Consider the following 26719-nt stretch of genomic DNA (forward strand, 5'->3'; position numbering starts at 1 on the left):
TCAGGAAAACTGCCCATCCCTGACGACCATGTTTTTCAACCAACCGGAACCATTTTCGATCTCGTCCAGTATATCATTGGGGCACATATTCGGACACAATTTCATGAAGATTGGACTATAAATGTGGTCTCTACAGTGTTACAAGGTAAATGTTGACGACGGACGACGGGCGGCTAACGACGGACAAAAGGCGATCACAAAAGGTCACACTTAGCACGTTGTGCTCAGGTGAGTTTAGAACAAAAAATCTGGAAATTGCAGTTATACTTTATAACTCTTCCAAACTTTCTTGAGTCTATAATGTTTATTAGGTAGGTGTGATGGGCCACACTCCATGTCCGCAAATATTTAGTTCACAGGGGCCGAAGGACTTAATAACTTCTAAATACACAAATCAATTCCGGGTGGCCGAGTGGTATAGGCCATATCAATATTTTAACAACGGTCACTGTTAGCCCGCTGGGGTCAACTTTTTCCATTTTTATGTGTCTAAAATTATTTTATTTCCATGATTGCGGGGCTTTTAATTTCTGTGGATAAAGTGTAACAATGTAAAACATTTACTGACTCACTACAAAAATTGCCATTATAATTGAACAAATCCCAAAACGGACTTTAAAGCTTCAACGGTAAAACGGTAAAGGTTGAAAATGCACAAAACGTCAAAGTGTTTAAATTTAATTATTTCAAATTATATGTCACGTATATAAAAAGTGTGCAACATATACAAAATGCAGTGAACATAAATGTGACATACAAATATCAATAACAGTATCACATAAATAATAAACGGGCACATAAGTCTTAAAAAGAAACATTTATGACACATTTGACTGGGAATGAGGACCTTTGCAGTTCAGTTTTCGCCGTTCCGATTCATAATCATTATTAAAGTCACAATTCCTCGGTTTGACACTGACGTTTTTCTCAACTGCCATTTAAAACAATAGTGTGTGCGGACTGAAAAGGGAGTTTAAGGCATGTGCTTAAAGTTTCGTCCCAGATTAGCCTGTACAGTCCGCACAGGCTAATACGGGACGACACTTTCCGCCTAAATTGGAATTTTGGTATGAAGATACTTCATTTAAACGAAAAATGTTATAAAAGCGGAAAGCGTCGTCCCATATTAGCCTGTGCGGACTGCACAGGCTAATATGGGACGACACTTTACGCACAAGAATTAAGCCCCGTTTTCCCAGAGCGAGGCTCGGTTGTTTTGACGGGTTAAGCCAACCAATAGGCGTTGTTTACGATATTAAATCACACATTATTATTATAGTAAACGAACATTTCACAAATTGCAATTGTAAAAACAGTGTATTCAAATCTTAAAATATGAACAAGATATATATAGCAAAATAAAAGTCGATTATAATTTTTTAAGAGCCCGAATATAGCTACCTATAGCATTAAAACCTGACACAACATAAATGGATTTATATGATCACCATAGGAAATAATTGAGATAATCTTTAACACCACCACCAACAAACATTATAAGATAATCATAAAATTAATACTGCTCATTATAATCGTATATATAAGATAATAAAAAATATAATGATTATAAAAGTAATAAAGATAATAATACAATTTTTGTATTATTATTATTATTATTGCTTTAATATATTTTAAATACGAATAAGATATGCACACGTTTACTTGAATTTCATTCTAAAGAGCACTAAGAGAACAATACAGATCTCTTAAAAAGAACTTAACATTGATAAAATTGCATACAAAACACAATCCGTTCAACACATACAGCTTAACACGAATACACAAGGCATATTTGATTCGAATCTGTAAAATACAATAAAACAATTTGAACAAACAACCTTAAATATTTATTTTCATAAAATTGTAACATATGTTGAAATGAGATAGGTTTTATTGGTTAAAAATTACTTTACAACCGCTCCAGCCATGAAAAAATACATTGTTGTGCCATACCAAAAAAATGCACCTTGCACATTATGTTTTGATCGTAAGTAAGTAAAATATCAGAGAACAGCATCTTCATCTGGTATTTCGCCCGTTGTAGTTTCAATTTTGTTAAAAGAGGTTTCAAAGTGTTGCTTTTTCAATTTTTGTGATCCACAATTAACAGGCAATATTGAAGTTTAAAAACTTCTTCACCCTTTTGAATACATTCACCGAAATGAAACTACGCAAACACGGTGATGCGCAAAAAAAACATCATAAAAATATTTTGAAAAGGTTTGGGAAACGGATTTTAATGCATGTGCGTAAAATCGTTTTCAATGTTAGCCTGTGCATTTTGCATAGCCTATGCGGGGACGACATCTTCCGCCTCAACTAGATTTTCTTTAAGAAGAGTCTTCATTTAAATGAAAAAAACAATACAGCGGACATTGTCTTCCCTGATATGACTGTGCGGACACTTTACGCACAGCGGACATTGTCTTCCCTGATATGACTGTGCGGACACTTTACGCACAGCGGACATTGTCTTCCCTGATATGACTGTGCGGACACTTTACGCACATGCATTAAGCCCAGTTTCCCCAGAGCTTTTCCCTGAACAACTTTGGTCCCGATGCACATGAAATCAAAATATTCAGAATTTTATAATTTCCGAAATGCTGTTCATGTTTCACATTTAAATGAAATAAAAGATGGGGATCGCCGTGCTTGATTTGTATGTAATTAAGTTTTTTTTCAATACCATACTCTTAAAAAATTGCTATTTTGAAAATGCATGAAAATGGGTCGTTTTATAAAAAAATGTAGGACCAATTCATTAATACTGATCCATGCATGCATTTTAATGGTTATAACGAGTTAACAAACCCGAATTCTTTAAATTATGTTGCCATGTAAAATGTTCAGCTATGCAAGACACATACGTATACTTTTGCTGTTAACAATAAAAAAATAAGATTGAAATTTTAAGACAGAAAAGACAACACTGTAGGCATTAAATACAGAAAAATAAATAAAAGGGGAACTAGTGTAATGTTTTGATAAACTAATTTAAAAAGATCTTAATTATACGAAAAAAATACACAATTATCATATAGTATTTTTAAACAATTATTGATAATAACTATACAAACTAGAGCTTTGTCACAGACGTGACGAATACCCCCACATGCCGCATTGACACAGAATATTTTGCATGTTGTCTTCACAAAAACAGCGGAAAACATCTAGATACAACTTCTGACCAAGTTTGGTGAAGCTCGGATGAAAACTACTTGAATTAGAGAGCGGACACCATGCTCAATGTTTAAAAGGCACTACGTGACCCCTTGACCTAGTTTTTGACCCGACATGACCCATATTCGAATTTGACCTGGACATCATCTAGATACAACTTCTGACCAAGTGTGGTGAAGATCGGATGAAAACAACTTGCATTAGAGAGCGGACACTTAATACGGACCGACAGACAGACCGACAGACCGACAGACAGACCGACAGACAGACCGACAGACAAGCTCACTCCTATATACCCCCTAAACTTTGTTTGTAGGGGTATAAATATAATTTTATAATTATGTAAGACTGGTCGATATTACAGGATATGTTTATTTGTTGTCACTTATGATAATTTTTTAATCAAAGTTATGTATAACTTTCAACGTAATTTTTTGAACGTGTAAGGATCAATCTCATACTAAAAAGAGCATTTACATTTTTTTTATAACTGTGAATAACTTAAATGCCGCTAATAATGTTTAGTTTTTAATAGTCTTAACGACAAAACAAATTAAATCCTTAAACATGTCACACTCTAATGATTGATTTGATAAAAGAAAGCGAAAAGAATTTGATGCACATATTGCGAGTTTAATGTACGGTCATGGACATTTGCACGTTCGTGAATGTAATTGCTTTCGTGTTCGTTCAAAATTGCACAAAGGGTAGCGTAATAAGCGTGGTCTTAAACGCTCATTCAGATAAAACGGTCAACCTTACGTCCGGTAAGTCCAGTTTATCTGACGCATGCACAGGAGTATACTTCCGGTCCCGAAGTTGATCAATGGCGTCTAAAAGGGAGTCTGGGAAATGGTGCGTAAACATTTCAGATGAGACAATTATCTCCGTGAACTCTTCTTTTTGTTTCCAGTGAGCCACGAAATTTTCGTCGCCGCTAACGTTGCTGAAAAAATTTCGCCCTGCTTTTATATCAGTTACTGAAAATCGCTATGATGGATTCATCTTAACCCATTTATGCCTAGCATCTAGTAAAAAGGCCTTGGCAAACAGCGAAGACCCAGATGAGACGCCGCATCATCAGGGTCTGCGCTGTTTGCTTAAAGGAATTTCTGTAAGAAATATTCTAAATATAGAAATAAATATACTAGACATCCCTAATTTTGGAAATAAATTGATCCAATTTAGAATGATGGGAGAGTCCACTAGCCATCTGTTTGCCATTCATCGAGCAAGTGCTCATTTTGGTGGATTGTGATTTTACATAAGCGACAACACCTAATAACTTTTTAAAAATTCTGAGTAATTGGATTTCAAAAGCGCAAGTTTTCCACATTGTAACCCTCGTTAGGTAAGCGCACATACTTATATATGTAAATGTGTATACCTCAGGTGTATAGACATATTTGTTTTGAACATTCTTATTGAAGTTTCGATATCATGTTAAACCAATGTTTACCTTTTGAGACATTGCAGTATTTAGTGTGTTTGTTTTACATTTATTATAACAATCAACTAACTTTTAACTTCTGAAATAAAAGATAAAGCATGATAATATCATCATTTTAAAATGTGAATAGCGAATTTGATAATCATATCTTACAGTTATTGAGGACGGGCGGACGAACTGTGGGCTGTATTATTGAACGGACAAATATATAGACAATAATGTAAACCAAGTTTCAGGGTAAAATCATCATATTATCATGTTTTGTTTTAATAACGTCGCCATGCAGAATTACCTCCACTGAATTAACTACGTCGAGGTAATCAAGCGGCAAAACAGAGACAATTTCTGAGTTATGCCGCACAGACGGATAAACAAGTAAGGACAGAAAAACCGACGGGCACTCGAAAATCGAAAATAAAATCCTCTTTGTCGTAACTTCGGTACGTTACTTACAGACATATAATTTAGCTAAATTTCTAGCTTAGCACTATTTCTCCTGTACAAGGGATGTTCAATAAATAGTGCACATACCTTTGCTCTATATGGAGAATCTTGCCCGGCAGGAGAAGCGCTGAGTAGTTCCTCTGGATTTTTTCCTTTCGGTGTTTCTCGCATTCTTCAATAGAGATCTGAAATGTGTATCGTACGGTGTCAACATAGAACATCGGGTTAAGACAAATCGTTTATTTCGTGACGTAAAATATCGTGTCGTACAGAGTCATACCAATTTTAACTGTTTTGTGTCGTGAAGTGAATAATCATTAATTACCGTGATCTGAACCTCAATGAATACGTTGAATTGACCAATATTGAATTTTATTGAACAGGATCAGACGTTTTGTAAATTCAATGTAGTGAAGTAACGTAAGTATCGTTCTGTGACAAATGGTTTAGTGTCGTGTCATGACGTATTATATATTGACGTATTGTGTAGCGTCGTTTCGTGACTAATCGGATAGTTTCGTCACGAAAATTGTTCCGTTTTGAATGACGTCGCATCGTGTTATGACGTATTATGTGTGACCGAGTAATATGGTAACGTGTAGTGTCGCTCTTAATCGTTTATCATAGCTTCGTATCACCTTGTTATGCTCCCCCAAAACAATTTTTTGGGGGAGCATTTAGTCGCCGCTTCGTCTGTCCGTGTGTCCGTGTGTCCATCCGTCCGTCCGTCCGTGCACAATTTTTGTCCGGGCTATTTCTCAGCAACTAATGACCGGAATTCAATTAAACTTTATGGAAAGCTTCACTGCCAAGAGGAGATGTGCATATTATAAGCCGGTTCTGGTCGGATGATTTTTCACAGACTTATGGCCCTTTGAAATTTCCATTAACTGTACATATAGTGCAATTCTTGTCCGGGCTATTTCTCAGCAACTATTGACCGGAATTCAATTTAACTTTATGGGAAGCTTCACTTTCAAGAGGAGATGAGCATATTATCAGGAGGTTCTGGTTGGATGATTTTTCACAGAGTTATGGCCCTTTGAAATTTTCCATTAACTGTACATATAGTGCAATTCTTTTCCGGGCTATTTTTCAGTAATTAATGACCGGAATTCAATGAAACTTTATGGGAAGCTTCACTACCAAGAGGAGATGTGCATATAATCAGCCGGTTCTGGTAAAATGATTTTTCCCAGAGTTATGGCCCTTTGAAATTTTTAATTGTACATATAGTGCAATTCTTGTCCGGGCTATTTCTCAGCAACTTATTACGGGAATTCAATGAAACTTTATGGGAAGCTTCACTACCAACAGGAAATGTGCATATTATCAGCCGGTTGTGGTCGGATGATTTTTCACATAGTTATGGCCCTTTGAAATTTTCCATTGTACATATAGTGCAATTCTTGTCCGAGCTATTTCTCAGCAATTTATCACGGGAATTCAATGAAACTTTATGGGAAGCTTCACTACCAACAGGAGATGTGCATATTATCAGCCGGTTATGGTCGGATGATTTTTCACAAAGTTATGGCCCTTTGAAATTTTCTATAAACTGTACATATAGTGCAATTCTTGTCCGGGCTATTTCTCCCCAACTACTGACTGGACTTCAATGAAGTTTTATGGGAAGCTTAACTACCTTGAGGAGATGCGCATGTAATTAGTGGGTTCTGGTTAGATGAGTTATGGCCTTTTGAAATGTTTAAGTTGCTAAACCATCCATCGTATTATTTTGTCCAAAGTTATGCCGCTCAAGACGTTTCCTTTAATCTGAATATATAGTGCAATATTATGACAAAAAAAACTTTGGGAAGCATCACCCGTCTCCGACGGTTTCTTGTTTCATAACGTTTCTCTGAGACGTATAAGTTTATATTAACTCACAGTTTCGAGTCGAATCGTAACATATCGCGCCACGTTGTCGTGGATTTCTATTATTGATGGATCGTGTCTCACCAATACGCAACGAATTTTTTGCCGCAGTATTTAACGATAGATTATTAATGGTAATGATCTTGATAACTGACATAATCCACACACTATGTAACACATAGATATGTGAGACTGTGTTTTGAATGCAAGCATCGTAAACTTTCAATAGGGCATTAGTGCTCCAGTGGCGCAACTGGTTAGCGCGCCGTACTTATAGACAAGTATCGTTCCCTTGCTAGGAAATGCGGAGGCTGTGAGTTCGATCCTCACTTGGAGCAGTAATTTTAATTTAAAAATTAAAAAACAACAACAATTTTTTCTGCATCATTCTCATCGAAACTGCGCGCACTTCTATCGGACCACACACACATTACTTCAACGTCATCACACGCTGATGTCTGAACATGACTAAATGAAATGTAATTGCACAACACAATCTCATGAAACGGCGCTGTACGTGTCGTATAGTGTCGTAACGCTTCGCAGCGAAAATGTAGTGACGTAACTTTAGATGATACGTTACTAGTGGCGTTATGTATCATATGGTGTGGTATTAAAATGTATCGTATGTGTCACATCATGACATATCATTAACCACCAATACGTTCCGCATCGTAAATGTAGTTTCGTATAGAATCGTACCGTGACGAATTTTATCGTAATGTATCGTTCAATGCCGTTCCGTAAACAGACATGTCGTATGGCGTTCTTTTGCGTTGTCACGCAACATTTCCATCGAGGAGAGTCTCAATCTCAGAAAATAAAAAGACATTACGACATGCAAGGGTTAAGTATCAACCCAGCGTACACCATTTTGTTGCAAAATAATGATATTGTGCATTCGCTAGCTGTATATCCCATATGGAGCCCCGTATTCCCATTATGCAGAGTAGGCGACTGTCTATAGACCCCGCGAATTTAAGGGGCCCGATGAGACCGTGAGGAAAGAATTAGCCAAATCTAATGACTTTGCAAAGCAAATTACTTTATGTCAATGGTATGTTTAGCCATCCTTGGCACTGAAAGGCTATTTACACGAGTGAACTCGACTTAGCTGTGGCGTTCTATTTGGCACTAGGCCGACTAGGGGCCAGGGGATAAGGGCCCCAAAAGTGTCGCTGCCTATGGCCCTCCAAGAAATTGATCCGTCAATGGTCATAGGTATTTATATGTAGATTGACGATGTACTTGCCCTAATCTTAAATCGGATATGCCTAACGACATGCGACATATTTCATAGCTATATAATAAGATATGTTGATAGGTTTACAATAAAGGCGAACTGTACTTTGGCAAGCTTTATCTGCTCCAGTGGCGCAACTGGTTAGCGCGCCGTACTTATAGACAAGTATCGTCCCCTTGCTAGGAAATGCGGAGGCTGTGAGTTCGATCCTCACCTGGAGCAGGAATATTTTGGTGGGTTTTGATGCGATTGAAAAAATGTTGTGTAATAAATTTGTATGAATTATTGATGCAGTGTCATGCCGAAATGCATATTATCATAACGCATAAAGTCGCATCACGTCATAACGTAGCTTCTCACACGTGTGTGTGGTGTCGTGTAGTAACGTAATAAATCACACACATCGCTTCGTTTCATATCGAAACGATTCATGTTGTGTCGTATCGCGCCGTTTGACGAGACGTAGGGTTTCACGGTACGTCTTTTGTATCGTTTTGCATGATGCACTGTGGTTTCGGTCGCTTTGTGTCGTGTAACGTCACGCCTGTGTCTTTTCTTAACGTGTATCGCAACTTAAGTATTTTGCGTGCTGTTTTTGAAATATTTTTTTGATTTTAATCAGTAAATGGGCAGCTTAATTTTAAGCATGATTGATCAATTTTATATATACGTCGACTTAAACAAAGCTGTTTTGAAAGTATTGTGTAGGTAATATTTGACGGGATTTACCCTCTCATATCGTTTCATTACGTTTCCTGTCGTTGCATGTTATTTCATGTCTTCAAACAATATTGTACAATAATATGTTTATGCCCGGAGTATGTACTTACGTTATTTAAATTACGTTGTGACCCTCATATCGTATCGTGTCGTAAGGTAAATTAACGCATGACGTCACATCCTAAAACATTTTAACGTATTTTATCGTGAAGAGGTATTTTGGCGTAACGTACCAACACCGAAGGATCATGTCGTTGCGTTTGTTGAAGTGTCATTTCACATTGTGACGTATACGGAGTCATGACATCGTATCGTGCCCTATAGATTCATGTATTGTCTCATAGTGATTATTTAATAAGTTGATGTATATGCTGTAATTAGGTCATCCCGATATGAAATTTCGCAGCGAGTAAAATCGAGAAATAGAGCGAATATTGAAACGAAATAAACGCTTGTAACTTTCTTGCTGATATGGCTGATACGTGAGCGGCATTTTAACAATTAATACAAGTTATATATTGTATAAAACGGCGAAAAATACGTGATTACCCCCTCTGCTTGGGACGCGATACGACACGAGAGTCACAACGTAATTGTAAAGACTTTCTCCGGTCATAAACATATTATTGTACAAGTCTGTTTGAAGACTCGAAATAACATGAACGACAGAAAAAGTAATGAAACGATATGAGAGGGTATCATCTCACATATAACCTGCAAAATACTTCAAAAAAGCTTAGTGAAAGTAGAAGAATATATATAATTGATCAATAATGCTTGAAATTAAGCTGTCCATTTACTTATTGCAAATGAAAAAAAAACTATAAAAATTAGTTAATTTGTGTGTGTAAGTTGTGATACACGTTAAGAACAGATACATCCCGACGACACAAAGCGACTGAAACCACAGTGCATCATGCGATACGTTAAAAAAAAACATGAATCGTTTCGATACAAGATGAAACGCTTTTTTACGTTACTACACGACACAACACAAACGTGTGAGATGCACAGTTATGACGTGATGCGACTTTATGCGTTATGAAAATATGCATTTCGGCATGACACTGCGTCAATAATACATGAAAAATTAGTCACACAACATTTTTTCAATCGCATCAAAACACACCAAAATATTACTGCTCCAGGTGAGGATCGAACTCACAGCCTCCGCATTTCCTATCAAAGGGACGATACTTGTCTATAAGTACGGCGCGCTAACCAGTTGCGCCACTGTAGCTGATAAAGGTTAATGACAGTACACTTCGCCTTTATGGAAAACCATTATACATATCATTTTATAACTATGAAACATGTCGCATGCCGTTAGGAATATCTGATTTAAAATTAGGGCTAGTAAATCGTCAATCTACAATACTTATGACTATTGACGAATAAAGTTTCTTGGAGGACCATAGGCAGTGACACTTTTGGGGCCCTTGTCCCCTGGCCCCTAGTCGGCCTAGTGCCAAATAGAACGCCACAGCCCAGTCGAGTTCACTCGTGTAAATAGACTTTCAGTGCCAAGGATGGCAAAACATACCATTGACATAAAGTAATTTGCTTTGCAAAGTCATTAGATTTGGCTAATTCTTTCGTCACGGTCTCACGGGGCCCCTTAAAGTCGCGGGGTCCATAGGCAGTCGCCTTCTCTGCATAATGGGAAACCGGGACTATCATATGGGATATACAACTAGCGTATGCACAATATCATTATTTTGCAACACAAGGTACACCGCTGGGTCGAGACTTAAATCAACATATGAAACTACATGAATATATAAGGCACGACACGATGTCATCGCACGGCAAATCCCTATACGTCACAATGCGAAATGACACTTCAAGAAACGCAACGACACGACCCTTCGGTGTTGGTACGTTACGCCAAAATACCTCTTCGCGTTAAAATACGTTCGGAAGTTTTACGATGCGACTTAATGCGTCAATATACCTTACGACACGATACGACACAAGAGTCACAACTTAATTTAAAAACGTAAGTAAATACTAAATATATTATTGTACAATATTGTTTGAAGACATGAAATAACATGCAACGACAGGAAACGTTATGATCGATGCGAGAGGGTAAATTCCGTCACATATAACCTACACAAATACTTCAAAAAATCTTGGTGTAAGTCGATAAATATATAAAATTAATAAATCATGCTTAAAATTAAGCTGTCCATTTACTGATTAAAAACAAAAAATAGTTATATAAAAAAACAGCGCACAAAATACTTTAGTAACGATACACGTTAAGAAAAGATACATCCCGACGTGAAATTACACGACACACAGCGACCGACACAGTGCATCTTGCGATACGGTACAAAAGATGCACCGTGAAACCCTACGTCTCGTCATACGGCGCGATACGATAGAACATTTATCGTTTTGATACGAGACGAAGCGATGTGTGTGATTTATTACGTAACTACACGACACCACACTCAGGTGTGAAACGCTACGTTATGACGTGATGCCAATTAATGCGTTATGATAATATGCATTTCGGCATAACACTGCATCCATAATACATGAAAATTTATTACACAACTTTTTTTTTCAATCGCAAAAAAATCACCAAAATATGATTGCTCCAGGTGAGGATCGATCTCACAGCCTCCGCATTTCCTAGCAAGGGGACGATACTTGTCTATAAGTACGGCGCGCTAACCAGTTGCGCCACTGGAGCAGTGGTGTTAATGACAGTGCACTTCGCCTTTATCGGAAACCATTATACATATCATTTTATAACTATGAAACATGTCGCATGTCGTAAGAAATATCTGATTTAAGATTAGGGCAAGTACATCATGAATCTACATATAATTACATATTACCATTGACGGATAACGTTTGTTGAAGAGCCATAGGCAGTGACGCTTTTGGGGCCCTTGTCCCCTGGCCCCTAGTCGGCCTAGTGCCAAATAAAACGCCACAGCCCAGTCGAGTTCACTCGTGTAAATAGCCTTTCAGTGCCGAGGATGGCAAAACATACCATTGACATAAAGTAATTTGCTTTGCAAAGTCATTAGATTTTGCTAATTCTTTCGTCACGGTTTCACGGGGCCCCTTAAAGTCGCGGGGTTTATAGGCAGTCGCCTTCTCTGCATAATGGGAAACCTGGACTCCATATGGGATATACAACTAGCGTATTCACAATATCATTATTTTGCAACACAAGGTACACCGCTGGGTCGAGACTTTAATCAACATATGAAACTACATGAATATATAAGGCACGACACGATGTCATCACACGGCAAATCCCTATACGTCACAATGCGAAATTACACTTCAAGAAACGCAACGACACGATCCTTCGGTGTTGGTACGTTACGCCAAAATACCTCTTCGCGTTAAAATACGTTCGGAAGTTTTACGATGCGACTTAATGCGTCAATATACCTTACGACACGATGCGACACGAGAGTCACAAGGTAATTTAAAAACGTAAGTAAATATTAAATATATTATTGTACAATATTGTTTAAAGACATGAAATAACATGCAACGACAGGAAACGTAATGAACGATACGAGAGGGTAAATCCCGTCACATTTTACCTACACAAATATTTCAAAAAATCTTGGTGTAATTCGATAAATATATAAAATTAATAAATCATGCTTAAAATTAAGCTGTCAATTTACTGATTAAAAACCAAAAAAAAGTTATATAAAAATCAGCACACAAAAAATACTTAAGTTACGATACACGTTAAGAAAAGATACATCCCGACGTGACGTTACACGACACACAGCGACCGAAACCACAGTGCATCTTGCGATACGGTACAAATGATGCACCGTGAAACCCTACGTCTCGTCACACGGCGCGATACGATAGAACATTAATCGTTTTGATACGAGACGAAGCGATGTGTGTGATTTATTACGTTACTACACGACACAACACACACGTGTGAAACGCTACATTATGACGTGATGCCGATGTATGCGTTATGATAATATGCATTTCGGCATAACACTGCATCAATAATACATGAAAATTTATTACACAACATTTTTTTAATCGCAAACAATCACCAAAATATTGCTGCTCCAGGTGAGGATCGAACTCACAGCCTCCGCATTTCCTAGCAAGGGGACGATACTTGTCTATAAGTACGGCGCGCTATTCAGTTGCGCCTCTGGAGCAGATAAAGGTTAATGACAGTACACTTCGCCTTTATCGGAAGCCTAATTATATATCATTTTATAACTATGATATATGTCGCATGTCGTTATCCGATTTAAGATTAGGAATGGTAAATCGTTGATTTAGTTATAAATACATATGGCCATTGACGGATTTAACTTCTTGGAGGTCGGTTGGCAGTGACACGTTTGGGGCCCTTGTCCCCTGGCCCCTAGTCGGCCTAGTGCGAAATCGAAAGCCACAGCCCAGTGAGTTCACTAGTTTAAATAGCCTTATAGTGCTGACAAAACATAACATTGGCATAAAGTAATTTTCTTTGCTAACTCATTGGCGTCGCACTGAAGTGCGGCGACTAGTATGTTATACGTTTTTTTTTCGCTTATGAGAGGAGAAGTTATTTAACGGATCAATGTATATATTTTTGTTGTCAGAATATCTTGCATAGTGGTGATTTTTTGTGTAAATTTGTGTAAATAAGTACTGCATTTGTGCCTATTACATTTACTACAACATGTATTGCCAATAATGCAAAGATAATTCTTTTAATAATAACTGACCACAGGGACTGGGCAATAAATAAAGATCACAGGGACTGGGCAAATACTTGTACCGGTGAAACTTTCTGGTTTTGTATTAAAACAAAACTTCTTTGTTCCACTATCCAAGCAACCACCTAGTTTCTAATAAAGGCGCTATAGAGCGCGAAGCGCGACACGTATTATTAATTGTAATAATGAGTCTTGATAAAGGAAGCAGCCGCTTATCAATGGGGAACACCATCACAGCACCCCAGTCTCATTACTATCAAGTCCTCCTACAGGTTGTTTTTTTTTAAGAACCACGTGTAGAAGGCCGCAGGCCTGACCCGTATCTTGCCAGTAAACCTCCTGGTTTACATTTAAACCGACAATTAATAGCTTATTAATATCTTAGTTAGAAGGTGATTTGTCAAGCGGTTCCGTAGTGTAGTGGTTACACGCTCGAAGTTTGAGCTCCAGTAGAATCAAATTATTTTATTTGTGTTCTATGTTAACTTTTTGTTTTGATGTAGACATTTAAGTTTAAATAAATATGCTTTTTATATTGTAACCATTTTTTGTTTTTATTAGGCCCATGAAATATATGTGTGAGAGGGTGGGGGTGGGGGTTCGTAAACACATTAAAACTTTTACAGTGTTTTCATATCAATGAGTACTCAACCCTTATCGTAAATGAGCAACGTAAGAATAAGTTCAGAATCATCTCCCCTAGAAGTTGAGAAAAATATGAAATTACGCTTACAAGATGAAGCAGATTTTTTAAAACCTACACAGTTCTGTTCCATTAATGAAAACTGCACACGGATGTCAGTAAAAAGGCAACTAGTGTAAACAAGGCTATTGTCAAGCAATATGGTCTCCTACCGGGCTCCACCATTGTCAGAAATTCCACCATTTTCAGAAATGTTATTTTTGGTTGCCATAGCAACCACAATTTTTGACGTAGGAACAAAATGAAATGACGTGCAAAATGTCCATCTTGCCATCTATCCATGTTGCAAGTTTCATGAAAGAAGAGGGCCTGAAAGGCCAAAGTCGCTCACCTGAGATAAAAAGAAATGACCTGTTCTTTGCAGCCCAAGATAGCAATGGAACAAATGTTCTAACCAGGTATCATGAAGAATGAACAACAAATGGTCCTTGGCGGCCATGTTTTTTTAATAGACCTGAACCATTTTTAACTCTTCCAAGATATGTCCAAATTTCATGAAGATTGGGGAAAAATGTGTCTTCAAACTGTTCACATGTTGACACTATATACATATAAATAAAACTGCCCCACTTCCTGGCGGCCATGTTTTTTCACTGATCACGACCATTTTCAAACTCGTCCGAGACATCCACATAACTAATGTTTTGACAAAATTTCATGATGATTAGGCAAAACATGTTACTTCTAGATTGTTCACAAGCTTTTTTACTATATAAATATAAGGAAAAAGACCCCCCCTGGCGGCCATGTTTTTTTACTGATCCAAACCATTATCGAACTCAACTGTCCTATCCAGGTGTGGTAGTGCGGTCTCATTCGCTTACGCAAATGAACCGGTCACAGGACGGTAACAAGTTATGTAACTTTGTAAGCACTTATGTTATGCGGAAATATTTATTTGACAAACTCGTATTTCCGGTCAGGATGAATATACTGACTGGTTGTAATTCAATTAACTAAAGACGTTCAGTCAGGGACGCCTAAATACACTCAAAGAATTTATTTATAAGTGAAAACCAAGGCAGCTTTAACAAAAATATCTAATTTTTATTCCAAGAACTCGGAAAATGAAGAACAATGACAGAAAATTAAGAACAGGTACAAGCAAAGTCTAAAGAATCTAAGTATCGTTACAAAAATGAACAACATACAGCAAATACCTTAATGAATGTAAAACGAAGTTCAAAATCTGTCCAAAAAAACTGATATAAATATAAGTTACTGTTAGTCTAGAAAGTGCTTCAAAAATTTAGTTTACAAAATAGTTCTAATTAAATCTAAAAAACAATATTTATGGAGATTAGGAAACTTCAGTGAATCAAATGTAAAAATAAGAAAAAATTACTACAGTTATTGAAATAGAATAGAGTCTTTCTAATTTAGAAAATGCCAAATAAAATAATATAAATAGTAAGAATAATTTAGAAAATAATGACAAAATGTCTTGATGCTGGTGTTAAAAATAATTTAGAGTTTAATTATTTCAAAATTCCAACATTTTTCAAGAGTTCTTAACTTTTCAAGAAAGCATCAAGAGGTGTTTAAATCAGCCCAAACATCTTATTTTATACAGTTCAGAAGAGATCAATGGCAGAGTAGTCAATTTTCCCTCAGAGCAGTGCATTTATCAATGATCAATATCTTCCCAAATTCCAGAGCAGAACTATAAATAGATTACTGAACCAGAATAAACAAGGGAGATAAATACTGCATAAATACTGCAAAATCATGTACATGTTGTCTTTCTTTCAGTTGCCTCTTAGTTGAAAGGCTTATCATAAGTGTTAATGACTAAAACAGTTATAATAACTATAAAAATTCTGTGTAATGAAAAGTAACATAACACAGTTAATGTCACATAATATTGACATAATAAAACCAAACTTTACTACACAGGAAACCAATGTTCTGACCAAATTTCATGAAGATTGAGCAAACTAGAAAGTTAACAAGATTGTACTAAAGCCATATATAGCCATATAAGGAAAAATGCCCCGCCCCTTGGCAGCCATGTTTTTCAAGCCAAGGTTACCATTTTTGAACTCATTAAAGATATCATTGGGACAAATCATCTGAGCAAGTTTCATGAAAATCGGGAAAAAATGTGGCCGCTCGAGTGTTAACAAGGTTTTACTATAGCCATATAAGAAAAGTGCCCCGCCCCCTGGCGGCCATGTTTTTCAACCAACGGACATCATTTTCGAACTCGTCCAAGATATCATTGGGATGAATCTTTTGACCAAGTTTTATGAGGATCGGACAATAAATGTGGCCTCTAGAGTGTTAACAAGATTTTGCTATAGCCATATATAGCCATATAAGGAAAAATGCCCCGCCCCTTGGCAGCAATGTTTTTCAAGCAAACGTAACCATTTTCGAACTCATCCAAGATATCATTGAAACCAATCTTCTGACCATATTTCATTAGGATTAGAAATAAATGTTGCCTCTAGAGAGTGCACAAGGCAAATGTTGACGTCGCACAACGCACGACGGACAACGGACAACGGACGACGGAAGACGGACAAAAGGCGATCACAAAAGCTCACCATGAGCACGTTGTGCTCAGGTGAGCTAAAAATATTAAGAACTTTTAAAGTTATTGCAGGATCCAGAAAAGTGTGACAGACAGACAGACTCACAGACAGACTCACAAAGCGCAAACCATAAGTCCCCTCCGGTAAAACCGGTAGGGGACAATAGAATGAACTATGAAATATTTGGGGGTTACAACACAAAATAATAGATAATTGTTATTTGGGGGTTAAAACACAACATCATAGATAATGGTTATTTGGGGGTTGTAACACAAAATCATAGATAACGGTTATACCAGTATATTTTTCTATTTTGTTTAAAATAATCGACCAATATATTAATATTTACAGTAATAAAAAATCGTTCCATGTAACTTCATTGAGTGCCTTTTACACTGAAATTCTCGACGCCCTTTGATGCTTTGCATCAATACTTATCTTGTAAGATTATGATAAGTAAGAAAGTTTAAACACTCTTTCGTCACGGTCTGATGGGGGCCCTTAAAGTTGCGGGGCCCATAGGTCAGTCGCCTGCTCTGCATAATGGGAAACCGGGACTCCATATGGGATATGACAAGCGTATGAACAAAATCATTATTGTGCAACACAAGGGTTTACGCTCTGTCGAGACTCAAATCAACATACGAAACTACATGAATCTATAGGCACTACAAGATGTCATGAAACGGCAAGTCCGTATATGTCACAATACGAAATGACACTTCAAGAAACGCAACGACACGATCCTTCGGTTTTGATACGTTACTCAAAAATTCATTTTCACGACAAAATACGTGAAGATGTTTATCGATGCGACGTCATGCGTCAATTTACCTTAGCACGTGATGGTCAAGATGGCGATGTCGATGTCGAGGCAGTTATATTTCGCCGTTTCATACCCTTTTTTACTTTTGTTTAATTTTTAAATGACGCTCACTTTCAAGCCATACCAGTAAAAAGGTGATAAGCATTTATTCCGTATTAAAATTTGCTTTACAACTCTTCTTTACTCCCCGCAAAATGTATAAGTCGATCTGTAATTAGGTCATCCTGCTTATAAATTTCGCAGCGAGTAAAATCGAGAAATAGAGCGAATATTGAAACGAAATAAACGCTTGTAACTTTCTTGCTGATATGGCTGATACGTGAGCGGCATTTAAACAATTAGTACAAGTAATATAATGTATAAAACGGCGAAAAATACATGCTTCGGCATGGACGTCGCCATCTTGACTATCACGTGATAACCCCCATCTGCTTAGGACACGATACGACACGAGAGTCACAACGTAATTTAAAAACGTAAGTAAAGACTTCTTCCGGGCATTAACATATTATTGTACAATATTGTTTGAAGACATGAAATAACATGCAACGACAGGAAACGTAATGAAACGATATGAGAGGGTAAATCCCTTCACATATTAACTACAAACATACTTTCAAACAAGAGATGTGTTTGTCAGAAACACAATGTCCCCTAATGCGCCGCTTTTTTTACCTTTGACCTTGAAGGATGACCTTGACCTTTCACCACTCAAAATGTGCAGCTCCATGAGATACACATGCATGCCAAATATCAAGTTGCTATGTTCAATATTTCAAAAGTTATTGCAAAACTTTACTATATTAAAGTTTTAAATTTTCGACCTATGACCTTGAATGATGACCTTGACCTTGACATTTTACCACTCAAAATGTGCAGCTCCATGAGATTCACATGCTTGCCAAATATCAAGTTGCCATGTTCAATATTTCAAAAGTTATTGCAAAACTTTACTATATTAAAGTTTTAATTTTTCGACCTTTGACCTTGAAGGGTAACCTTGACCTTTCACCACTCAAAATGTGCAGCTCCATGAGATACACATGCATGCCAAATATCAAGTTGCTATGTTCAAAATTTTAAAAGTTATTGCAAAACTTTAATATATTAAAGTTTAAAAAAAATTATCTTTGACCTTGAAGGATGACCTTGACCTTGACCTTTCACCAATCAAAATGTGCAGCTCTATGAGATACAAATGCATGCCAAATATGAAGTTGCTATGTTAAATATTTCAAAGGTTATTGCAAAACTTTACTGTAATATTAAAGTTTTGGGACAGAATGACAGGCAGACAGGCCAAAAAACAATATTACCCCGATCTATCGATCCGGGGGGCATAAAAAGGCTTGGTGTTAGTGGGCGTATATATAAAATAAATCAATCATGCTTAAAATTAAGCTGTCAATTTACATATAACAAACGAAAAATATTAATAAAAAACACGTACACAAAATACTTAAGTTACGATACACGTTAAGAAAAGATACATCCCAACGTGACGTTACACGACACACAGTGACCGAAACCACAGTGCACCATGCGAAACGGTACAAAAGATGCACCGTGAAACCTTACGTCTCGTCACGCGGCGCGAACCCATATGATGACACTGCACGACATGAAACCATATGATGACACTGCACGACATGAAACCATATGATGACACTGCACGACATGAATCGTACAGATATGATCAAAGCGACGTGTCTGATAAATTACGTTTTTACACGACACCACACAAACGTGTGAGAGGCTACATTATGACGTGATGCGAGTTTATGCGTTATGATCATACGCATTTCGCCGTGACATTGCATCAATAATACATGAACAATGTTCATACATTTTTAAATCACAAAAAATCACCAAAATATCACTGCTCCAGGTGAGGATCGAACTCACAGCCTCCGCATTTCCTAGCAAGGGGACGATACTTGTCTATAAGTACGGCGCGCTAACCAGTTGCGCCACTGGAGCAGATAAAGGTTACTGACAGTACACTTCGCCTTCATCTGAAACCTATATACATATCATTTTATAACTAAGAAATATGTCGCATGTCGTTAGGCATATCCGATTTAAGACTAGGGCAAGTAAATCGTCAATCTACATATAAATGCATATGGCCATTGACGGATTTAACCTCTTGGAGGTCAATAGGCAGTGACACGTTTGGGGCCCTGGTCCCCTGGCCCCTAGTCGGCCTAGTGCAAAATCGAACGCCACAGCCTAGTGAGTTCACTAGTATAAATAGCCTTTCAATGCCAATGCTTGAAAAACATAACATTGACATAGAGTAATTTGCTTTGCAAAGTCATAACAATTGGGTAATTCTTTCGTCACGGTCTAATGGGGTCCCTTTAAGTCGCGGGATCCATTGGCAGTCGCCTACTCTGCATAATGGGAAACCGTGACTCCATATAGGATATAGGATATACAAGTAGCGTATGAACAATATCATTATTTGGCAACACTAGTGTGTACGCTGGGTCGAGACTTAAAAAAGACATATTAAAAATTCACTTCGAGACGATACATAAATCGCACACGCTCACTTTCCAGCCATGTCAGTAAAAATGTGATTAGCATTTATTCGGTATTAAAATTCGCTTTACATCTCTTCTTTATTCCCCTCAAATTATCTGAGTCGATCTGTAATTAGGTCATCCCGCTATGAAATTTCGCAGCGAGTAAAATCTAGAAATAGAGCGAATATCGAAACGAAATAAACGCTTGTAACTTTCTTGCTGATATGGCTGATACGTGAGCGGCATTTTAACAATTAATACAAGTAATATATTGTATAAAACGGCGAAAAATACATGCCTCGGCATGGACGTCGCCATCTTGACTACCACGTGATTACTTTCATCTGCTTACGACACGATACGATACGAGAGTCACAACGTAATTTAAAAACGTAAGTAAAGACTTCCTCCGGGCATAAACATATAATTGTAAAATATTGTTTGAAGATATTAAATAACATGCAAAGACAGGAAACGTAATAAAAATGAAAAAGATACATCCCGACGTGACGTTACACGACACAAAGTTACCAAGACCACAGTGCACCATGCAATACGGTACAAAACGACGCGAATCGTTTCGATACAAGACGAAACGATTTATTACGTTACTACACGACACAACACAAACGAGTAAGACGCTACGTTATGACGTGATGCGAGTTTATCGCGCCATGACATGGCATCAATAATACATGAAAATTGATTCCACAACATTTTTTTCAATCGCAAAAAAATCACCAAAATATTACTGCTCCAGGTGAGGATCGAACTCACAGCCTCCGCATTTCCTAGCAAGGGGACGATACTTGTCTATAAGTACGGCGCGCTAACCAGTTGCGCCACTGGAGCAGATAAAGGTCAATGACAGTACACTTCGCCTTTATCGGAAACCTATCTACATATCATTTTATAACTATGCAATATGTCGAAAGTCGTTAGGCATATCAGATTTAAGATAAGGGCAAGTCAATCGTTAATTTACATATAAATACATATCACTAGAAGTTTTAATTCACTGATATTTCTCTATAAACCAATGGAAAGCATAAAATAAAATGCAATATGTCATGAAAACACATCAGTAATAGTTAGCACCGTATATGAAACATGATAACCCAATATTGGTGAATGATAAACAAAGAATTAAAAACAACCCTGACCAAAACACATGCTCGAAACCACAGCCTGCGAATGTTCCAAAATACTTCAAGAAAAGTGAATATTCTGTCTAACGTATGGCGCGCTATTAAATACCACCATTAAATGTAATTATATTCAAAGAGCTCGTACGATGTGACGTGAAAACCTGCAAATCGACGCTTGGCGCGACAACATATGATACGTTATGACGACATGACACGAAATGAATAGATACAAAACAAGACGACCTGTGTGTGCGATTATCATCCGTCACGTCAGAACGTTTTTCTCTGTGACACGCTACGCTATGCCGTAATGCAAGTTCATGCGTTATGCTTATAAGCAATATCTCACGACAACGCATCAATAATATATGAAATATGGTTACCGGTACACAATATATGTCAATCTTAAAAACTTTTCCTGCTCCAGGTGAGGATCGAACTCACAGCCTCCGCATTTCCTAGCAAGGGGACGATACTTGTCTATAAGTACGGCGCGCTAACCAGTTGCGCCACTGGAGCAGATAAATTCGATTTGCGTATTTTTTTTTAATTAACCAGGTTCTCCCGCGCATGATATTGCAGGTTGTATGGATCCGTATTGTGCCCGGGCAATCCACCCTATATTACTATTGTGCCCGGGCACTCCACCCTATATAACTTAATAGACTCCAATAATCTGACCCAGCTTTTTGATGTTATAGAAAGATTTTCAATATCGGTTGAGTCTGGATGAAACACTATGTAGTTTCCACCAAAAAAACACATGCTTCCGGAAAAGGGGATTGGACCCAGGTCGCTATTCTATTGTCTAGCGACGATAAAGCCCAATAGTGAAACGGATATGGAAACAGCATGTTAGAAAAGGAGCATTACTGAACATAGCACTATTTACTTCTGCAAATACGCAAAAGACATGGTCATTGTTATTAAATACCCCAACTATACTCAAAAAGCATCAGATCGCAAGTAATTCCATCTACATATTACACTGCTACTTGAACAAAACCTTATAATAATGTATAGCTTATCGATTTATCTTTTCCAAAAGTTACCTGTAAACTCGATCTAAGAGACATCTTTCCGTTTGCGACTGCGTTAGCGTCAGCGCTCGTTGGGCCGTCAAAAACGTCATCATGGCCGTACACGTTTTCGTCTAACGTGGCGCTCCGTCCACAACACATGCGCCAACATCCACTTGACAAGATTTTATACTGAAACATAAAGGGCATAGTGCACACATGTAATCATGTATTTTACCTCGTACATAATACTCCCTTTCAACGCTGCGAGCGTAAGCAAAATGTAACAACATGTTACTGAAATCATAAATTATTTAGCACGTGTGGCTTGTTAATGGGATAATGAGCGATAATCATTAAATAATTCTCTCTGAACAAATAAATATTTTCACGCATGTGACCTTGACCTACTTTTGGCAGTCTCGTCTCTTGGATGACCTTGAGAATCTGCATCTTCAGATCAACCATCATGAGCATGCCCTGCCGCGAAATGATGTCGTCACCTAGGACCACCGTGCAGACGACATCTTCCGCATACTGGCTCACTTCCGGGCTGAAAAGAGGGCAAAAGATTAATAACTACTGACTTGATGATGATGAGGTGATGGTGGTCATCATTATCATCATCATCATCATCATCATCATCATTATCATCATCATCATCATCATCATCATCATCATCATCATCATCATCATCATCATCATCATCATCATCATCATCACCACCATCATCATCATCATCATCATGCTCATCATCACCACCATCATCAGCATCATCATCAACATCATCATCATTATCATTATAATCATCATCATCACCACCACTAACAACAACAACATCGTCATCATCATCATCATCATCACCACCACCAACAACAACATCATCCTCATCATCACCACCACCACAACCAACAACATCATCATCATCACCATCAACATCATCATCATGATTGTCGTCGTTTTCAAGAGATAATGATAACGACGATAACGAAATAAGTTATTTAGACAGCTTATATGTAATAGCATCTAAAATGAATAAAAGCTTAACCAAAGGTGAATTCTATTATATTGTTTTGATATCGTAATTACTGACATTAAAGCCTTTGTAGTTTAATGATTATTATTTATCGACAATGACCGATACCTCTTGAATACTATGTCATTTTCATATCACTTATGTTTTCAGTTCGGGATGATTGCATGCTCAGGCTCAATCACAGATGATTTATTAACATTTCTTCCGTCCTTTAAAAGAAAGCATATATAACACGACACGGAATTTAGTAATTATTGTATGCCATTTGAATGCATCGCCTTTGTTTGGCGGATGTTCGTGGCATCAAATACAATCGAATAGGCTAAATTCTTGGGCTTGTCTAAAATGTCAGTTATCAAATCACAGGCATAGTGTTATTGATATGATTATAGAAATCTGTAAACAAACTAACTCGTACAAAGCTTTCAGTATAAGCTATAATTTGGTTGCACCGGTTATGAGCACAGGACATACCACGTGACTATATTCATATGAAAGGGGGCAATCTATAGTTGGTGCGTTTTTTTGCTATTGTCTCCTACATTTGTATGATATACCGTATGTTATACATGTATTTGCCTGCACAAATATTATCTTCTGTGTTTATGACAGATACTTGTTGAAAAGTCATTGCTGTTGCTGTGTTGTTGTTGCTTTTTACTTTTGAGTCCCGCTCTGGAAAAACGGGACATAATGAGTCGCGTTCTGAGAAAACTGGGCATAATGCATGAGCGTAAAGTGTCGTCCCAGATAAGCCTGTGCAGTCCGCACAGGCTTATCAGGGACGACACTTTCCGCCTTAATTAAATTTTTGCTAAAAAGATTCTTCATATTAACGGAAAATGTCAAAAAAGCGGAAAATGTCGTCCCTGATTTGCCTGTGCGGATTGCACAGACTAATGTTTCAATCATAAAACATCTTAAAAGAATGTATCATGTACAGAAAGTTAAACGCCTGGGGGCGTGGCAATTTTCTTAAAATGACTAAAAGTGAAACCCTGTAAGCACTTTAGAAGTCACATCTTTCGTCAAATCATAATGATTACTCGCTCGACTTCGAAAATTGTTCGAGTCCGTTGACAAAACATGGCTGCCAGGGGAGGAGGGCTGTTGTCATTATATGTATATATTGAATTCTTGTTAACAGTGCATAAGTCTGTTCATTCTTCGCGAAACTTGTACGGACTATTTATACTAATGATATCTTGGCCGACTATGAAAGCTAACATGAATACCTGACAAGTTCTCCCGGGGGCGAAAAGGCGTAACATCTCACTTCTGGGTATTCTGGTTTGAGCAAAATGGCTAGAAGCGCCGCGGCCCCTGCCCCTAAACTGTGACCAGTGACAACAAGGCTGGCACCCTGCAAGAAAAAATGAGATACATAATGGAGCCTCGCTCTGTGGAAAACGGGGATTAATGCATGTGCGTAAAGTATCGTCTCAGATTAGTCTGTAATCCGCGTAATCAGGGACGACACTTTCCGGTAATCTGCGTAATCAGGGACGACACTTTTCGGGTAATCAGTCAAATCAGGATCGACACGTTCTGGTAATCTGCGTAATCAGGGACGACACGTTCTGGTAATCTGCGTAATCAGGGACGACACTTTTCGGGTTATCTGCGTAATTAGGGACGACACTTTACGCACATGTATTTACCCCGTTTTCTCATTAAGCCCTGCTTCAACAGAGCGGGCGGATATGTTCAAACCAACAAAACGTTCTTCAAAAAGTGGGATTTTAACATTAAATTTATTTAAAACATATTTTATTATCTACCGGAAGTCGACTAAGAGCTTTCTTGATGATATCTTGATCGATGAGAGTTCTGCGGAGGTAGTTTGCGCTACTGAGGATTCCGTTGTGCGCCTTCGCTTCCGGGATGCCAGGTATGTTAAGGTCGCCTCGGTCTACATTCAGGTCCGTAATCACATCCTGGTGGATACGGCATGAGTATAGAATGTGTTTACCGAGAAGTAAAGTATAGGGTGTATTTTAAGTGTCACGTTTTCTTTAAACATACTTATATTACATGTAATCTTTTAAGATCGCGTCTCCTACACCCACCAAAAAGGTTACTAATTACGAAGTACACTCTTAACAATCGCTTCAAATATTTCATTTTAATGAATTTCAAATTTAACAATTGTTTCATAATGTTACGCTGTTGCTTGCTTATTCGAAGGGGTGTGTTGTTGTTGTTTTTTACAATAACGTAAAAAAGCGCAGATGGTATTCTTATAAAAATGTGTGAATGACATTCATCACTGACGAAAAAGTTTAATAACAGTTCCATGAAAATGGGTACAAGAACATCTCCTGAAGCAGTTCTAGTAACATTTTCACCAAAAAGAGCTTGTTCAGTTATAGAAAATAAAATTCTAAGCTGTTTGGTTACATCTAAAAACAAAAACTGTATATCATGGAGCTGAAATAAACAATTTGAAATTCCCAGTCCCTTCTTTTTCGTCACCAGATTATAGTTTGGTAATCGATATTGCATATTTAAGAGATGTTGAGTGTTGCTTTGACATTTAGTAACACAGCGCTAAAATCGTTCATGAAATTATGTTTACACATACTTTCGTTTTCTAGACAACTATTTTAATTCTAAAAACAAAAGCATTCGCACATACAAAACTAACAGAACAAATAACGCAAAAGAATGAATACAAAATATATACTTTAAAATAATGCTTAATCGCATACCACATGATATTTCCAATATACAATTTACGCACAAGTTTTATTCGACTTTATAATGCAATTGCCTTTCTTAAAATATTAACGATCAAGCTAAGGGGATGTCAATTTGTTAAAAAATGAGAAAGTCTTATCAATGGAATATTATTAGCTTTTTTCTTAATTTTAATAGCATGGTAGCTAGGGTGACACGAACCTCTAGCGACAAAGTCCCACGTATGGCGATCACAACAGCGTTCTGCGTCTTGTCTATCACGACATAAAATGGAATTTCATAAATCTGAAAATAGAGACAAAATTATATGAATAAGAAAACTGAGTTCCGACTATCACGAGGTAACATGACTTGAAATATTTGCAAAAAAATGTAAAGTTCTTAACGGTGTGTTTACATTCTGTCCAGCCCGTGTGTAATAACCCTGCGAACCCCGTTGATCCTGCACCCTGAAACGTTCGACAGTTGTTCAATTTGTTTTCGGTATATTTTATATATGTTACTTTTAAAGATTTTCTGAATTAAACCTCACTCTACGTTTGTATATCACCTGACGCGATATGCGCGCACTGTTTTTACG

At 37.4% G+C, this 26719-nt stretch overlaps 1 protein-coding gene and 7 non-coding genes across 10 annotated transcripts in view; 2 read left to right on the forward strand and 6 right to left on the reverse strand.

Annotated features, from left to right (window-relative positions):
• Positions 1 to 665: 665 nt before the first annotated feature.
• Positions 666 to 26719, reverse strand: part of LOC127873810 (diacylglycerol lipase-beta-like) — an 85677-nt gene continuing 59623 nt past the window's right edge. For 2 of the 3 annotated variants that reach the window (XM_052417806.1, XM_052417805.1), the window contains exons 8-14: positions 26341 to 26424; positions 25221 to 25376; positions 24675 to 24802; positions 22815 to 22956; positions 22437 to 22595; positions 5165 to 5262; positions 666 to 4129 (exon numbers count right to left, since the gene is read on the reverse strand). In XM_052417806.1, the coding sequence (XP_052273766.1) occupies positions 3919 to 4129; positions 5165 to 5262; positions 22437 to 22595; positions 22815 to 22956; positions 24675 to 24802; positions 25221 to 25376; positions 26341 to 26424 (978 nt within the window). In that variant the 3' untranslated portion in view covers positions 666 to 3918. Of the gene's footprint in view, positions 4130 to 5164; positions 5263 to 18022; positions 19728 to 22436; positions 22596 to 22814; positions 22957 to 24674; positions 24803 to 25220; positions 25377 to 26340; positions 26425 to 26719 lie in introns of those variants that run through there. The other variant, XM_052417807.1, reaches the window with a different exon arrangement.
• Positions 7194 to 7293, forward strand: Trnai-uau (transfer RNA isoleucine (anticodon UAU)). The gene is made up of 2 exons: positions 7194 to 7231; positions 7258 to 7293. It is a non-coding gene; the product is annotated as a tRNA-Ile (tRNA).
• Positions 8321 to 8420, forward strand: Trnai-uau (transfer RNA isoleucine (anticodon UAU)). Its single transcript has 2 exons — positions 8321 to 8358; positions 8385 to 8420. It is a non-coding gene; the product is annotated as a tRNA-Ile (tRNA).
• Positions 10059 to 10158, reverse strand: Trnai-uau (transfer RNA isoleucine (anticodon UAU)). The gene is made up of 2 exons: positions 10121 to 10158; positions 10059 to 10094 (listed from the first exon to the last, which is right to left on the reverse strand). It is a non-coding gene; the product is annotated as a tRNA-Ile (tRNA).
• Positions 11523 to 11622, reverse strand: Trnai-uau (transfer RNA isoleucine (anticodon UAU)). The gene is made up of 2 exons: positions 11585 to 11622; positions 11523 to 11558 (listed from the first exon to the last, which is right to left on the reverse strand). It is a non-coding gene; the product is annotated as a tRNA-Ile (tRNA).
• Positions 19586 to 19685, reverse strand: Trnai-uau (transfer RNA isoleucine (anticodon UAU)). Its single transcript has 2 exons — positions 19648 to 19685; positions 19586 to 19621 (listed from the first exon to the last, which is right to left on the reverse strand). It is a non-coding gene; the product is annotated as a tRNA-Ile (tRNA).
• On the reverse strand, positions 20989 to 21088 carry Trnai-uau (transfer RNA isoleucine (anticodon UAU)). Its single transcript has 2 exons — positions 21051 to 21088; positions 20989 to 21024 (listed from the first exon to the last, which is right to left on the reverse strand). It is a non-coding gene; the product is annotated as a tRNA-Ile (tRNA).
• On the reverse strand, positions 21804 to 21903 carry Trnai-uau (transfer RNA isoleucine (anticodon UAU)). Its single transcript has 2 exons — positions 21866 to 21903; positions 21804 to 21839 (listed from the first exon to the last, which is right to left on the reverse strand). It is a non-coding gene; the product is annotated as a tRNA-Ile (tRNA).

This window comes from Dreissena polymorpha, chromosome 3 (genome assembly GCF_020536995.1).
Source record: "Dreissena polymorpha isolate Duluth1 chromosome 3, UMN_Dpol_1.0, whole genome shotgun sequence".
NCBI lineage: Eukaryota > Metazoa > Mollusca > Bivalvia > Myida > Dreissenidae > Dreissena > Dreissena polymorpha.